Source organism: Nannobrachium achirus (genome assembly GCF_963921795.1).
Source record: "Nannobrachium achirus genome assembly, chromosome: 8".
NCBI classification, from domain to species: Eukaryota; Metazoa; Chordata; class Actinopteri; order Myctophiformes; family Myctophidae; genus Nannobrachium; species Nannobrachium achirus.
Window position 1 is genome coordinate 14,101,977 of NC_137817.1, and position 16,820 is coordinate 14,118,796.

The 16,820-nt window shown below is 42.1% G+C and overlaps 3 protein-coding genes across 3 annotated transcripts; all 3 read right to left on the reverse strand.

Moving 5' to 3' along the window:
* Positions 1-3,118: 3,118 nt before the first annotated feature.
* LOC308289934 (lysophosphatidic acid receptor 6-like) lies at positions 3,119-4,054 on the reverse strand (the record flags this gene model as incomplete). Its single annotated transcript, XM_080731714.1, has 1 exon — positions 3,119-4,054. The coding sequence occupies one exon, from the start codon at positions 4,052-4,054 to the stop codon at positions 3,119-3,121; it is 936 nt and encodes a 311-aa protein (XP_080587840.1).
* Positions 4,055-8,500: 4,446 nt separating this feature from the next.
* Positions 8,501-9,394, reverse strand: LOC308289935 (lysophosphatidic acid receptor 6-like; the record flags this gene model as incomplete). Its single annotated transcript, XM_080731715.1, has 1 exon — positions 8,501-9,394. One exon carries the CDS (start codon positions 9,392-9,394, stop codon positions 8,501-8,503), a length of 894 nt encoding a protein of 297 aa, XP_080587841.1.
* A 6,225-nt stretch (positions 9,395-15,619) lies between these two features.
* On the reverse strand, positions 15,620-16,510 carry LOC308289936 (lysophosphatidic acid receptor 6-like; the record flags this gene model as incomplete). The annotated part of the gene is made up of 1 exon (XM_080731716.1): positions 15,620-16,510. One exon carries the CDS (start codon positions 16,508-16,510, stop codon positions 15,620-15,622), a length of 891 nt encoding a protein of 296 aa, XP_080587842.1.
* Between the last annotated feature and the right edge of the window lie 310 nt (positions 16,511-16,820).

Genomic DNA, 16,820 nt, shown 5'->3' on the forward strand with positions numbered 1-16,820 from the left:
TCCCAGCTCTAAATATAATACATGTATATAATGTCCACTAAATTTCAGTGTTAATTTAACTGAAAGCATAACAGTGAGTGGACCCATCCAATGTGACAATCTTTATTGTTTAACAGGAACTGTGTGGTTGTTTTTTCAAAGTTTTCCTTTTTTCTGAATGATTTGCAATTGAACTGGTTGTAAAATTCACTGCTGCAATTTCTTGCAACTGGTTTCAACATAGTTAGATTGAGAATTGGAGTGGACTTTAGAATGATAATTAGTTGTTAAGACAGATGTTTACCTGAAATTGTAGTTAATTTGTAGCAATTGTTTTTCTTTGCACTCTATACTTACACCTGTAAGACGCCCTAAGGGCGAGAAGCAACCTTGCCTTAAATGGGCGCGTGCACATGGGTGTTTTGGCATGTATACTCTTCTGCTGAATTGATCGAGTCATCACTGAGATGTCAGAACAGGTCAGCTATATCCATTAATGTGCAAAAATCCATAGAAAATATGCACTTGGTAACTTGTTTTTTATTTTGGCATGGTGTTAGGTAAGAGTATATGGTTTTCAAAAACCATTGCAAACAAGTTGGGCTTGCCCCCTAGTTGGCAATGAATCAAATATTAGTTATGTCAGTATATGGTTGAACCCCCAAATAATAGATAAAAGAGATTTTTCAATAGATTCTGTCACTATTTAGTATGATAAACAACATACTAAAAATGTAGGATAAAATAACTACCGGAAAGGTGTCATTTTCAAAATGACGTCCACGATGGCTGAGCTTTAAATACCTCTAATCTGGGAGGGACATGGGAATATGAAAAGATCACAAAAAGTGCACTTGGCAACGCGTCACAATGTGACATGTTGTGAGCTTGTAGATCTGCTATTTTCAAAAATTGTAGTACTTTTACTTTGTGGGCAGGACTAATAATGATGAATAAGTGAAATATTTGACCATGATTTGATAAAATATGTTATTTAATAGCAAAAAAGTGCACAGCACACCAGTCCTTATGAGGTGCCGGCCAACGGGACAAACACTATCAATGAAAAAAGTTAAGCCGCACACTCGTAGCTGCCGATGCACATTTATTAGGACACAGAATAAGAAACCAACGTTTCGGACAGACAAGCTGCCTTTTTCAGGGTTATACGAACAATGGTCAAAGAGACAATAAATACCCGGATGGTATCAGAGCCAATCTGCGGGGAGTGACACTCAATCAGACCTTGCTTGCATATGGAAAAGTACTGGGTTGAGAAGGAGCGCACACAGGTGAAGGATATGCATTACATCCATACATAGTAAATACATCTCTAATTCGAATGGCCATATACATATAACAAAGGCCTAAACAAATAAACTGCCGAAGCAGAATAACAAATATGAAAAATAAACACAAAAGGAATAATAATACAGTGCCAAATACACCACAGTGAAAAATGCAGTGTAGAGCAATAGACATTTAAAAATACACAAATCATCTAGGCTATAGAGGGCCGTGGCATATAGTTCAGTTTATAACCAAGTAACTATTAGCCTATAGGAGAAACTTGCTGTAGGAGGGCCGCCTATAAAATAAGAAGAACAGAGGCAATAATTAAAAAAGATTCAAATAGGATCTATAAAAACGGTCTAAGATCAAAGTCAATATTAAGACCCATAGGTGACAGAGTTTTAAGTGAATAAATCCATGAAGCCTCTCGTTTTAAAAGATTCTATGAAAACCTTAGCTGAAAATAGCCGATCGACAAGCTCACAACGCATTGCACAGCGATGCGTTGTGTACAGGGTTTAGGTGGTTAAGTAAGGTCTACTTTTCCCACTTAGGTCAGATTTGGATAAATCTTAGCCCTGAAGGCAAATTGTGCTAATGTATGACATACATGTTTTCTAGGGGTATCAAGGGGTGCTGACAAGTGAACCTAGAGTCCTCTACAGTGAAAATGTGGGTCTTGAGCAAGTAGGCCGGAAACACATTTTACTGTAATACAGGGCCACTCCAGCCCTGCTGCAGTCCCACACCAACCCTTTCACTAACCTCCACACCAGCACTGATTCCTCACCACTGAGGCAGTGGTTCTCAACATTTTTTTGCGATCACCCAAAAAGACTTGGCCATGGCTCGTGACCCCCCTCCTTCATGACTCACCAATCTAACACTGAACACATGCACTGAACAAATATGTGTATGCAGACATACCAACTGAGATTGCTTTACTAAATAAGATAGCTATATTAGTTCATCCTTGCGGCATTGGTTAGTTTACAGGTACATTTTCAAAAATGGGGGTTTTGATAAGAGGAGTAATATTACACTTTAGTCAAATCGTGTATCTGTGAAGAAAATATACGCACCTCTTCACCCAGTCCAGTAGCCAGTGGACCGACGTTGGCCCTGCAGTTCCGTCTCCTATGTTGAAAAACTCCTCTGATTTGAATGTAATACATCTTTTTGTTCACTGATGTTAAGCTTTCGTGTGTCAGAATCTCAGACTTGTTGGGGATGATCAATTTATTTCACCTCCTCTTGCCTCAACTTGCCTCAATCTGCCAACTTGATTTCTCACTTGTGGGTCGAAGTTGACAATACTTGTGGTGTGTTAGGTGTGTGATATTTTGTATCGATCATGTATTGTGATTATTTCTTTACCTAGATTAACCATTTGCTCGGGTGTTGACAAATGATTTGCCTACAGCACTTTAAATAAGCGCATTTTCTTAAATTCTGCCTATAGTCTACTCTGATTATGAATCCATTAATTCTATAGTCAGTGTCAGTCTCCACAATCCAAGGCTCTGTTTGTCCTGAAAGACATACTGTACTGCCATTCTGCACCATCATTAAAGTACACATAAGTCAAGTCAAATTTATTTATATAACACATTCAAATGAGATGGAAAAATGAAGCTATTATCATGTAACGCAAGTTACGTGATAATGCATAAATGTGCGCCTGCATGCACGCTTGCGCACACACACACACACACACACACACACACACACACACACACACACACACACACACACACACACACACACACACACACACACACACACACACACACACACACACACACACAAACACATGCATGAGGTCATAGAGACACCATGTGTTCATTTATCGTCCGTTTTCCAATCGGGCCCTGTGTCCTGTGTGCAAAGGTACAGGGGAGTCCACATTCTCTTGTTTCTTCCAGAAGGCATCCAAAGAGAAGTAATACAACAGTGGATCCAGACAGCAGTTAACACTACAGAGACAGGCTGTGGGCTTGATGGCAGCTCTCCAATTAACCAAGTTGACTACATTAAGAGGCAAGAAGAAAATCCCAAACATCAACAAGTTCATGACAAAAATGAGCATGACATTCATCTTGCTATTGATCCTTGCAGCGTCCTTGAGATGTCTGCGAAGAGTCCAGTACACCATAACAGTGGAAACAACATTGACTGCTAGCATGGTTAATAATCCACCAACCAGTAAATAAATCAATGCTTGTCTGAAACTGGACGGTTTGAATAGTTCACAGGAACTTGGGTCAGGAAACTCAAAACAGGCAGTTTTATTGTAGCTTTTGGTGTAGTTTCCAGTAGTTATTTGAAAAGCTATGCTCTCTGGGATGTTTGCAGCCACTATAAAGACCCAAACCAAGGCACAGGCTCTCCAGGCATTGGTGGTGGTTCTCAGATGCCCAGACCTCAGAGGGTAAACCACTGCCAGCAGCCGTTCCACACTGATGAAGGTGATGAAGATGGCACTGGAGCGGAGATTGTTGCGGAAGAGCATAGTGATCCAGGTACATGCCATAATGCCCAGGGGCCAGGAACCCGTAGCATAGAAATAGACTCTCATAGGCAAGGAAATCACCAGCAGAAGGTCTGAAAGTGCCAGGTTGATCATGAAGACGGCACTGGGAGATTTCACTCTGTGACGGCGTACCAGAATCCAGAGTGACACAGCATTGAGAGGAAAGCCCAACACTAAAATACAGCCATACATGACAGAATAGGTCATATCGTTACTTGTGTCTTTCAAGGTGCAGTTTGAGCTGTCCATGATTGAAACAGTTGCTGTGAATATGACAGCAAAGGAAACCACTCTTTATAGAGCAGTGCAACAGGAAATGGGGAGGAGTGTTTCCACTATGAGGTTCACACAAAAGCCACAATATGAAGACAAATGTGAAATTGATAATAGAAAACACATCTACAGCACATTTTAACAAGTAAGCTATAATGTCCACTAATATTCAGTGTGAATTTAACTGAAAGCATAACAGTGAGTGGACCCATCCAATTTGACATTCTTTTTAGTTTTTTAACAGGAACTGTGTGGTTCACACTTTCTGAGGTTTTCCTTTTTTTTTATCTTACTGTGTGTACATGCTATCTCAATTTTCTGTTAAAGAATCCTCATCTCGCAGCTTGCAAGTTGCAACTATAGTTACTTTGAGAATTGGTGTGGACTTTAGAATGAGAATTAGATGTTGTTTAGACAGAAGTTTAACTGATATCTTAGAATAAATGCGAGAAGTCTCTGCGTGCGTGCGTGTGTGTATGTATGTATCTCGAGAACCGTTAGTCCCACCGGCTTCAAATTCGGCACGCGCGTTCCCCGCCGCAGCAGGTAGTGCAATGCCCGGCCTCGACTAGACCAGATACGCGATTTTCCGGAACCGGCGCGAAAGGTTCAGATTCTCCATATGCGGAGCTGATGTCTGACATCAAGGTTTTCCGGAACCGGCACTGTGTCTTCAGAGATCTCCATATATGGGCATAAATGGACACAGGCAAACAGATGGTCAAAACGGGTCCTATGACAACAGGTATAATGGATTGCATTACACAGACTCTGTTTTGTTGATGTCTGACATCAGGGTTTTCTGGAACCGGCATAAGGCTCTGACATCACGTACACCACGAGTCAACAGTCAGACTTCGGCACACGCGTTCTCCGCCGGAATCTCCGTTTACAGAGCTGATGTCTGACCTCAGAGATTTCTGGAACCGGCACTGTGTTCACAGAGATCTCCATATATGGGCATAAAATGGACGCAGACAGACAGATACAGATATCTCCATATATTCTCCATATATGGGCATAAATGGACACAGGCAAACAGATGGTCAAAACGGGTCCTATGACAACAGGTATCAAGGGGTTTGCATTACACAGACTTCGGCACGCGCTTTCCCCGCCGCAGCAGGGAGTGCAGTGCCCAGCCTCGACCCAACCCGATACGGTTTTCCGGAACCGGCGCGAAAGGTTCAGAATCTCTGTATGCGGAGCTGATGTCTGACATCAGAGTTTCCGGAACCGGCACTGTGTCTGCAGAGATCTCCATATATGGGCATAAATGGACACAGGCAAACAGATGGTCAAAACGGGTCCTATGACTACAGGTATAATGGGGTTTGTATTAAAGGGCGGGCATTCATTCCCTATTTACATCGTTCCCGAGTGGGCCGGTCCCCAACTAGACGAGCTTCTAGTTGTAGTTAATTTGTAGCACTAAATCGTTTTTCTTTGCACTCTACTTACACCAGTAAGACGCCCTAAGGGCGAGAAGCAACCTTGCCTTAAATGAGCGCGTGCACATGGGTGCTTTGGCATGTATACCCGTCTGGTGAGCTGGTCGAGTCATCACTGTGATGTCAGAACAGGTCAGCTATATCCATATATGGAGTCTGTGAGGTCAGATGTAGAGGTATTGACCAGCTCAATATATGGAGATCTAGTTGATGATCCAGTCGTCTCCATGTATGGATATCCAGGGTTTGATGAGGTCAGTGTCGTGATCTTCATATATGGATATCCAGTTGATGATAGTCAGCAGTCTTGATTTGCAAATCAATTCTGTCTTGGCCATATGGAGCATCCATAGGCATTGCCAAATATGTCCTTAACTCATTTAGTGCTCCAGACATGAACGGGTTAAAATGTCCAGGCTGCCGTTCGCAGGCTCCGTCCGCGGCCAGTCTCTTATTTTGAAGGCCGGAAGTAGATTGCGCAAACAATTCCTACTTGACATTTACTTGACGACCGGAAGTGATCATCGTCCCATGCGGGAGCAGTAATGGCGGCTCGATGCCTTTCAGCTTGTACTACTTTAGCGAGAATCCAATGCCATCCTTGGCATCAAAAGTGTTTTTTGGAGAAAATGGACATCAAAGATGAGAATGACCGTCGGCTTCCATGTTAAGGGATCACTATTTTGTGCACATGGATGCGCGATGATGATGAATCGGCGAGTCCATCCGTGCCAGCACTTTCCAGCGGACGGTACAGTAAGATTGCCAGCTTTACTGTATACAGTATATTACGCGAGTATACTCGGGATCGGCACTCTAAATACTCGAGTATTTTTTGCGAGTATACTCGGGATCGGCGTTAATATTGATGACATCAGGGATCTCATATATGATTGACAGGCTGTCTTGAGTGTGACAGTCAAGTAACAATGTGATGTCACAACAGGTCAGCTATAGACATTGAGCCTTTACTCGCTTAGATGGGGAGGAACTGGTCAAAAACCTTCAATTTCATGCTCTTGTTGTTCTACTGTAACAGCCCACAAAAAGAGACAATTGTGTTTTCACCTCGAAGAATCTATGATCACATTCACATATGCCACCATGCCTTTGTTTCCACGGAGGTTGGTTTGATGTGTTTTGTGCGTGTGCTCCTCTCGGCTCTCACTTTGACTGCGGGAGAACAACTCTGTTATGCATATGCAGCATTACTCTGATCCCTGGTCAGTGAGTCTATCATAGCAGCACTTCACGCTAGTAGTCCGAGTTTAGGCTATTTCACACCCACAGCCATCATACATTCTGCGACCCCCCAAAAAGACTTGGCCATGGCTCCCGACCCCCCTCCTTCACGACTCACCAATCTAACAACACACACGCACCGAACAAATACGTGCATGCAGACATACCGACTGAGATTGCTTTACTAAATAAGATAGCTTTGTTAGTTCATCCTTGTGGCTTTAGTTTACAGGTACATTTTCTAAAATGGGGCTTTTGATAAGAGGAGTAATAATTACACTTAAGTCAAATCGTGCATCTGTGAGGAAAATATACGCACCTCTTCAGCCACTATTCACCCATAGTCAGGGAAAATTAGCAGAATATACCTGTCAAATCTGGGAATAAATTCCTTACCAAACAATTTCTTCACCAATGTGTTCGTAAAGGTGTCTAGTAACATATCTAACAAAGATTGAAATTCAACATCCCTAGGAAAATCTTTGTCAGCTAGGGTAATTCTGGGTCTCATTCACTTACTATACACTATACTATAAGGGAAAAATGACTCCCAAAAAATATGCTTTAAGTGGAATGTGAGGGGTCTATCTAGGTGTTTTTAATTATTCTGAATCCATTGCAAGCATTTGTTTTGCACGAAAAACTTTCCTTGGGCTAAAAATGGACCCCCATACCACTGTGAAAAGTGATGACTCATCATCACTAAACCATCATTTTTATTTCTTGTTTTTAGCCCAATGAATGTTTTCCGTGCAAAACAAATGCATGCAATGGATTCAGAATAATTAAAAACACCTAGTTAGACCCCTCACATCCCACTTAAAGCATATTTTTTGGGAGTCATTTTTTCCCTTATAGTATAGTGCAGTGTTTCTCAAATGGGGGTACGTGTACCCCTAGGGGTACGCGGAGGTACTGCAGGGGGTACTCAAGATAATGGCCCCCAAAAAGAAAAATAGAAGTATAAACCATGATACTATTATTCATAGTTAAATAATTAACTACAATTGAATTAGAAGGAGAAAAAACTTTTACTGTTATGTTTAATGATGACACTTGGAGAAACTTGTTGTGAGCCTGATAGTTGCCAACCCAAATTACATATAAGGCTACCAGGCAACTAACTGGTATGTGTTTGAATGTTGTTTGAACTTTGAATGTAAGTTACTAGAATTTCACAGGCGCTTCGCTGTTAAAAGTTGTTATCCTTATGCATAGATTAAAAGCTGCCGTTTCATTTGCCGTGATGTTGAAAGTGAACACGGTAACACGTGTGAAATCAGTGGTGGAAAAAGTACTCACATGTTATACTAAAAGTATCAATGAGCAGAGTGAGATCAACATGACAGTTAGCTTAAATGGGACTAATAGTGGTTTGTCAGTAGTCAGTGTCAAATTAGACAAAGTACAAATTGTATTTAAGGCAGGTGCATGTGAGATTCAAGTTAGAAGAGAGGCTTAGCTTACAAAACTGCAGACGAATTGACAGGACGGGTGTAAATGTTAATGTGTCTGATAGCTGAATGTTTGTGAGACAAAAATTGTGAAAGAAATTGTTTATCTGCAATTGTGTCTGGATTCTTAACCATTGACGAAACAAAAGTTATGAAAGTAGCTGTTTATCTGCACTTGAATCTGCACTTGTGGGCTGTGTTTCTCTGTTCTTCCCTATTCTGAGATATTGTAGGTATTTTGCAAAACTCTCCTCCAGAGAAACACCACAATTCTTTCACAAAGGGACAGGGGAGTCCACATTCTCTTGCTTCTTCCAGAAGGCATCCAAAGAGAAGTAATACAACAGCGGATCTAGACAGCAGTTAGCACTACAGAGACACAGTGTAGGCTTGATGGCAGCTCTCCATTTCCCCAATTTGGCCACATTGAAAGGCAAGACAAAAATCACAAACATCAACAAGTTCATGAAAAAAATGAGCATGACATTCATCTTGCTGTTGATCCTTGCAGAGTCATTGAGATGTCTGCGAAGACTACAGTACACCATAGCAGTGGACACAACATTGACTGCTAGCATGGTTAATAATCCACCAAGCAATAAATAATTCAATGCTTGTTTGAAACTGGACGGTTTGAATAGTTCACAGGATAGATTGTCAGGAAACTCAAAACAGGCAGTTTTATTGTAGCTTTTGGTGTAGTTTCCAGTAGTTATTTGAAAAGCTATGCTCTCTGGGATGTTTGCAGCCACTATAAAGACCCAAACCAAGGCACAGGCTCTCCAGGCATTGGTGGTGGTTCTCAGATGTCCAGACCTCAGAGGGTAAACCACTGCCAGCAGCCGGTCCACACTGATGAAGGTGATGAAGATGGCACTGGAGCGGAGATTGTTGCGGAAGAGCATAGTGATCCAGGTACATGCCATAATGCCCAGGGGCCAGGAACCCGTAGCATAGAAATAGACTCTCATAGGCAAGGAGATCACCAGCAGAAGGTCTGAAAGTGCCAGGTTGATCATGAAGACGGCACTGGGAGATTTCACTCTGTGACGGCGCACCAGAATCCAGAGTGACACAGCATTGAGAGGAAAGCCCAACACTAAAATACAGCCATACATGACAGAATAGGTCATATAGTTACTTGTGTCTTCCGAGGTGCAGTTGTCCATGATGTAGTTGAAACAGTTGCTGTGAATATGACAGCAAAGGAAACCACTACGGGGGTATGATCTTTATAGAGCAGTGCAACAGGAAATGGGGAGGTGTTTCCACAAAGGGTTCACACAAAAGTCAAAATATGAAGAAATTAAGAAATGTGAAATTAATAATAGAAAACAAATCTACAGCACATTTTAACAAGTAAGCTATAATATCCACTAATATTCAGTGTTAATTTAACTGAAACTCTTTTTAGTTTTTTAACAGGAACTGTGTGGTTGTTTTCTGAGGTTTTCCTTTTTTCTGAGTATCTTACTGTGTGTGCATGCTACTGTAACTCCATTTTCCGCTGCAGAAACCTCATCTCTTCAGACTCAACTAGCTCAACTAGTGGTTGAGTTAAAGTCTTACCCCTTGTTGCCTGTTCTTTGATGGACGCTACTTAAGCTATGCAATGTTGGTAACTTGTTCACCATGTTATGTTACGTATAGTATATAGATAGATCTAATTATGATGTTAGCTTGACCACAAATGCTAAAGACTGTATCCACACCAATGATTTGCAATGGAACTGGTTGTAAAATTCAGACTGCTACAATTTCTTGGAACTGTTTGCAACTATAGTTACATTGAGAATTGTTTTTCTTTGCACTGTACTTACTTACTTGACCCTTTACCTTGTTGTTTGTTGACTAGGGTTTTTGACTTTGTATTAAAGTCACTCTGGATAAGAGAAACTCCTAAATACATACAAGGTAAATTGTAAATAATTAATGTGGATTGTATTTGTACACATTACATTTGCCATCACACCTATGTCATCGAGCTCTATGGAGCTGAAATTGGGGACAACTAGTGTGTGCTCACTAAAGTGAGAACACAATTAACAGCTTTTTCATTTGCGATAATGTTCCTCTGATTACATGCTGACTCTCTGTCAGTTCAGGTTCCTTAAATTGCAATTACAAGTTAAGCACTTAAATCCTACAGTACAGCTATATACATACAATGAATAGTGAAAATGGCTGATCTACATGATCATACCACTTTAAGTGAGCTTTTGCGTCAAGATTTTTATTTTTATTCTTATTATTTTTAAATAGGGACTTCTGTCAGACGAAAGACATGGTTCATGTGGTTAAAATATGTTGCCCTCGGTGGCGCAGTCAGTAGTGCTGTCGCCTCACAGCTAGAAGGTCCTGGGTTCGATTCCCGCCGGGGGACACTGTGGGTGCTGGGGGCGTGTTCCCTCCTCCGCGTCATCAGTGCCCACACCCTAGGTGGGGTTGGCAAAAGGGCCTTTCTGTGTGGAGTTTGCATGTTCTCCCCGTGTCTCCTAGGGTAGATACCCTCACAAAAACATGCAGTAATCCTGGTCTCTATAAAGCCTCCCCCTGGCCAGCCGGGGCGCCTGATGGAGGGGAATGGAACTGGTTGGAATAACGTGTTCCTTCCACGCGCTACGTCCAACCAGGGAAGCTCCCCCTGTCAGGTGATAAGAAGCGGCCTGCTCACTCCTCATGCATTGAAGGAAGCATGAGCTCAGTTCGGGGCCCTCCCCAGGTTGGCAGAGGGAGAGTAGAGCCCAGGATCACAGCTTAGGCAATTGGCACCGGGTGAAAAAATGGGTTACAAAAATCGTGGGATAAAAATTTAGAAAAAAAAAAAAAAAAAATGTTGCCCTCTTCAACAGTTCCTTTCTGTCTTCACAGAAGACAGACACACAGAACACGCAGCGTGCACCAGTTGGAAACAGCCAGTCATATAGTCAATCAAAATGATATCTGAATGGGCAATCGCTTTACTTGACTTTTGTACTGTAATTACCGGCACCAACATTATTATGATCATATTATCATATAGGTCTGGATATACTAGCACTTTCCCAGTATCTATATAGTGATTGTACCTGTATGCTGTGTGTTTGATATATTGCCATTGTCCCTGGCAATTAAACTGCTGTGCACAGTAGCTGTACAATATATGAGGAATCAAATTAGATCAATTATAAATATAATAATATTGGCCAACGGTTTTGATTTTGTTCTCAATTTTGTGCTTTAAAATTAAAACGACTAAATCATGCACATATTTCATTATATTACTTATCGTCGCTGTTGGGTATACCGGTATATACCTTGTATCTCCATAATTTTCTAAATGAATGTTACTAGTCCTGGGCCGGGGGTGTGCGATGAGGGATTGAATGTAGGAGTCTCAGAAGTAATGTTGGAGAACCCAGACCGGTGCCCTTGGGCAGAATAGTCACCATCGATGTCTAGCTGTGCAATACCCGTTGTATCCGTCTGTGTGTCTGGCACTCTTTTATGCCCATATATGGTGTTCCATGTCCAGGCCAGTCTGTGAAGTAATCTCCAAATTTGGGCACGGTAGTGATATCAGTCAGTGATGTCAGTTTGGGCTTTGTTGATGTCAGTTGGACATTGTTACCATGGTGGTGACACTGTTTAGTATCAGTGATGTCAGCGTGCAGACAGACGGACGGACGGACAGACAGACATTCGGTAAATTAATAGTTTGATTTCTTCGTACAACAGTGTCAGGCAAAGGTAGCGAAAATAGACGACCTACAAGCTCACAGCACGTTGTGAAACAACATGTTATGAGGTTGTAGGTCGGCTATTTTAACTATTTATGATTTTTTTTTTAAGTGAACGTGGTTGTGTGTCTATGGGTTATATAAATTAGAGGTTTAGAGCGGACTGATTTGTTTGCACCTAATGCCACGACGACACATTGAGGTTAGACTGATGGCATGGTCTATCGCGGTCAAATAAATTAAGGCTTTAAAAATAACAAATATTTTTTCACCAAATGAAGGTAGCCATGTACATTAGTAATTATCTGTGCTCTAATCATTTGACAGTAATGCTTCATGGTGGGATGCAAAGATGTGGTGTCATAGTTTTCTACTTTTTCTGTTTTGTATGTGTCTATGGAGTTATCATTACTCTAATAGACCCCCAGATGTGGTTATAATATGCAAATATGTCTTCCTTGTGTATTTTTGGTTTCTTCCTGAAAGCTTTAAGCCTCTGAGTCAAAAGGCCCATTTGAAATACACCACTTTGATAACATCATAAAATCATCCTCTCCCCTTTTTACCATACAGCAACACCTGTGGGTGTAGCATAGAGGGTAGCACGGGTCCAAAAAATTAGACCCGTCCCGAAACGGAACCGAAGGTTTTTGGACCGAGACGAATTTCTCCGAGAAACATTCTGATTTACTAACCCCGGGCCCTCGGCCTGAAACGGCACCGTTGGAGCCGGGGATTATTATTTTCATACTTTGATCATCGAGACTGGTCGTCTTCTCTCTCTACTTCATCGTTGAGCGCACCTCCCCCATCTCTCTGAGAGCTACAGCGGAGGGCACACTGTGTGTGTGTGTGTGTGTGTGTGTGTGTGTGTGTGTGTGTGTGTGTGTGTGTGTGTGTGTGTGTTTGCTCACCACTCACTGCGCTTCAGAGTCAGACACTATGGATTTTAGAATGTAATAATAACGTGTATGTCTATTTAAAAATAATGATTTTACAGTTGAAGGTTTAACATAAATATATATTTTTAAAAGCTCGGATCCTTCGGGTAAATGCGTTTCGGTATGCCCCGAACGAGACCCGCGGCAATTGGACCCTACCCGACCCTGCCCCAAGGGACGCGTCAATATTTTAGCCCCGAACCGGCTCGGTTCTCGCTTTGGCTCTCGGGTAATCGGTTCCGGGCAGACCCGTGCTAACCTCTAGTGTAGGTACTAGTGTTGCGCGGGCCGACCCGGTGCCCCCACCCGCCCGCCAACCCGCCTGCATGCGGATGGGTGCGTCAAGGTTTTCAGACTCAATTGACGGGCGGCGGGCGGGCGGGTTATCACCACTCTCATGTGCAAAAAATCAATAAGAATAATCACCTGTTCTTATTTGCCTTTTATTCTTAATAAGAGTAGGCCTTTAAGAATAAGAATACAACGCTTGAAAATGCGCCAGAGAGGAGCGAGGTTTCTCCTCCGCTCCTTGGTGCGAGGACCGTCCCAATTCCGCTCCTGTTGGGGCCGCGAACCACATTTCGGTCGTGAGCCACATTTCGGTCGTGAGCACAGCAGAGAAGATGCACAAACAATTCAACGCGTGTCGCTGATCAGGATTTCACTTATATGTCTCTGTCATCCACACAAGTCCGTTTATAAATACTTTGTGTCGGTTAAGTTATATAACCAGCCAGTCAACGGATACGATTTGAAACACAACTTTCGCAAGTGAGACGGATTTTTTGACTGAATGAACCAACCACGCTCACCTCGAGTCTCGAATCGCTCCCTTCTCTCCAATCTGGTGATTAATCAATAACCAAAAGGATTTAATATTGTCCGTCTTTTGCTGTCTGTTTAAAGTGTGACTGTGCGAGGCGCTGTATAAATATGATTGACATAAAACCTGAGACGCCGTTCTCACCCCGACAATGCCCCAGAGAGAATGAACGTCTTTGAATGAATGTCTTTTAGGCTAAACCCCAATTTGAACAACACGTTTGTTTATTTAGCCCATGACAATATTGTGCTACTGTAAACCTTTCTGTAAAGCGACTTTGGGTACTTAGAAGAGCCGTATATAAAGATGAGCTATTGTGGAGATGATATACCATATTTTTTTAAATGCGGGGTTGCGGGGCGGGCGGATTTGTTGATTTGTATATTGTTCTGCGGGCACGGGCAGGCAGGTTACGTACCGTGCGGGCTATGGGCGGTGCGGGCTATGAAAAAAAGCTGACCCGCGCATCACTAGTAGGTACAGTAACTTCAGACTTAAGGAACAGGTGGGTGTTGCCACATAAAAGATAATTTTAACAATTTCTGTACACTTTTTTGAAAGAAATGTCCTCCAAATATAATCATAATATCTGATGATCGTGTTTTTGTTTTGTTTGTTTTTTTGGGGGGGGGGGGGACTCCGTCTTTAAGAACTGATTGAACTGATCAAGCATGGACATTTCAAAAAACAACACCACTAATGTCAGTGTGTTTTCAGGATGTGTGCGATATACCGCAGCAACAATTTCTCCATGAATACAGGAACACGTTTTCCTACAGTGAGTATTCCTGACTTAGGCCATACTGTAGATCAGCGGCAGCGCTATTCAACCAGCGGCATGTCTACAGTATGTGGCCTGTCATGGTCATGCCAATAAAATATATTTTGTCTACTTTCAGTGTGGACAAATCATTTCTGATGTCATTTTTCAGTTTCTCTCCAAAACCGCAAGGAAATTATTTTTGTCAGGTTTTATAGAAGACTTTTTTCATTTCACTATTTTGTTTGTTCCAAAAGAAGAAAATTCATAATTTCAGCATTAATAATTTCCAAGACAATCTTTTTGTTTAATGAGGTTTGCCCTTATAGATGGAAATGTGGCTGTTTTCTGTGTGTTTCCTTAATTTGTTAGACTATGCATGTAGTGTGTTACAAAATAGCTCCGGGCCCATAAGTTTCCATGTAAACAATTAAGGAAGCATCCTGCATCGCGTTTTTTTTTTATTTGATAGCTGTTTGATTCTTGTGCCCGCCTGGCATATGATCCGCGCACATATCGTCTGCTACCGGTATGTGCGCGAACGTGTCCACGTGTTACCATAGCGCACAGCTGGCTGTTTCCAATGTTTTCTTATGTAACACTGGCGGATACAGCAGGGGTACGAGCCGGATTTGTCTATTCCAATGGATTTTTTTTTATTCGAAAGCTGTCATCGAGTCTACCGGTCTACTACATGAGTCGCGCACAGATCATGCACTATGCGTGCACGTGCCCACGATAAAAGGTAAGGACAATTTGGCAGGAAAACAGTTCAGCCTATGTTTAAAATAGCAGCAAATGAGTTAAGCTGAGTAGCCCTGCTGTAGATGAAAGAAAATTATTGAGATGTACTCCATACAAATGTGTGAAGATAAATAACTTTTACTTGCTCCATAAACATCATCAAAACACATGTCCATTTCTAAAACATATTTGTGCTGATTCAGTAAAGTGAAGCCCTTATCATTTAACGCAAGTTACACCCACACACGCACACACACACACACACACACACACACTCACACTCACACTCACACTCACACTCACACTCACACTCACACTCACACTCACACTCACACACACACACACACACACACACACACACACACACACACACACACACACACACACACACAGCCTTTTGTCCTTTGCTACTGATCTCTTAAACGGGAGTCCACGTTCTCTTGTTTCTTCCAGAAGGCATCCAAAGAGAAGTAATACAACAGTGGATCTAGACAGCAGTTAACACTACAGAGACACAGTGTAGGCTTGATAGCAGCTCTCAAATTAAACAATAGAACCAAATTGAGAGGCAAGAAAAAAATCACAAACATCAACAAGTTCATGACAAAAATCAACATGACATTCATCTTGCTGTTGATCCTTGCAGAGTCAATGAGATGTCTGCGAAGAGTCCAGTACACCATAGCAGTGGACACAACATTGACTGCTAGTATGGTTAATAGTGCACTAGTCATAAAATACCTCAGTGGTCGTTTGAAACTGGGCTGTTTCAATAAGGATAGATTGTCAGGAAACTCAAAACATGATGTTTTGTTGGCGCATGTATTGTAGTTTTCAGCTTTCATGTGAAAAGCTATGCTCTCTGGGATGCTTGTAGCCAATATAAAGACCCAAGCCAAGGCACAGGCTCTCCAGGCATTGGTGGTGGTTCTCAGATGCCCAGACCTCAGAGGGTAAACCACTGCCAGCAGCCGGTCCACACTGATGAAGGTGATGAAGATGGCACTGGAGCGGAGATTGGTGCGGAAGAGCATGGTGATCCAGGTACATGCCATAACGCCCAGGGGCCAGGAACCCGTAGCATAGAAAGAGACTCTCATAGGCAAGGAGATCACCAGCAGAAGGTCTGAAATTGCCAGGTTGATCATGAAGACGGCACTGGGAGATTTCACTCTGTGACGGCGCAACAGAATCCAGAGTGACACAGCATTGAGAGGAAAGCCCAACACTAAAACACAGCCATACACCGCAGAATAGGTCATATAGTTACTTGTGTCTTCCAAAGTGCAGTTGTCCATGATGTAGTTGAGACAGTAGCAGTGAATAATGACAGCAAAGGAAATACCACTCGAGGGTCTGATCTTTACAGTGCAGTGCAACAGGAAATGTTGATATACTGTCTGATGTTAGCTTGACCACAAATGCTAAAGCCTGTATCCAGACCAATGATTTGCAATGAAACTGGTTGTAAAATTCAGACTGCTGCAATTTCTTGCAACTGATTGCAAGTTACAAGTTGCAACTATAGTTACATTGAGAATTGGAGTGGACTTTAGAATGATAATTAGATAGCATGTTGTTTAGACAGATGTTTACCTGATATTGTAG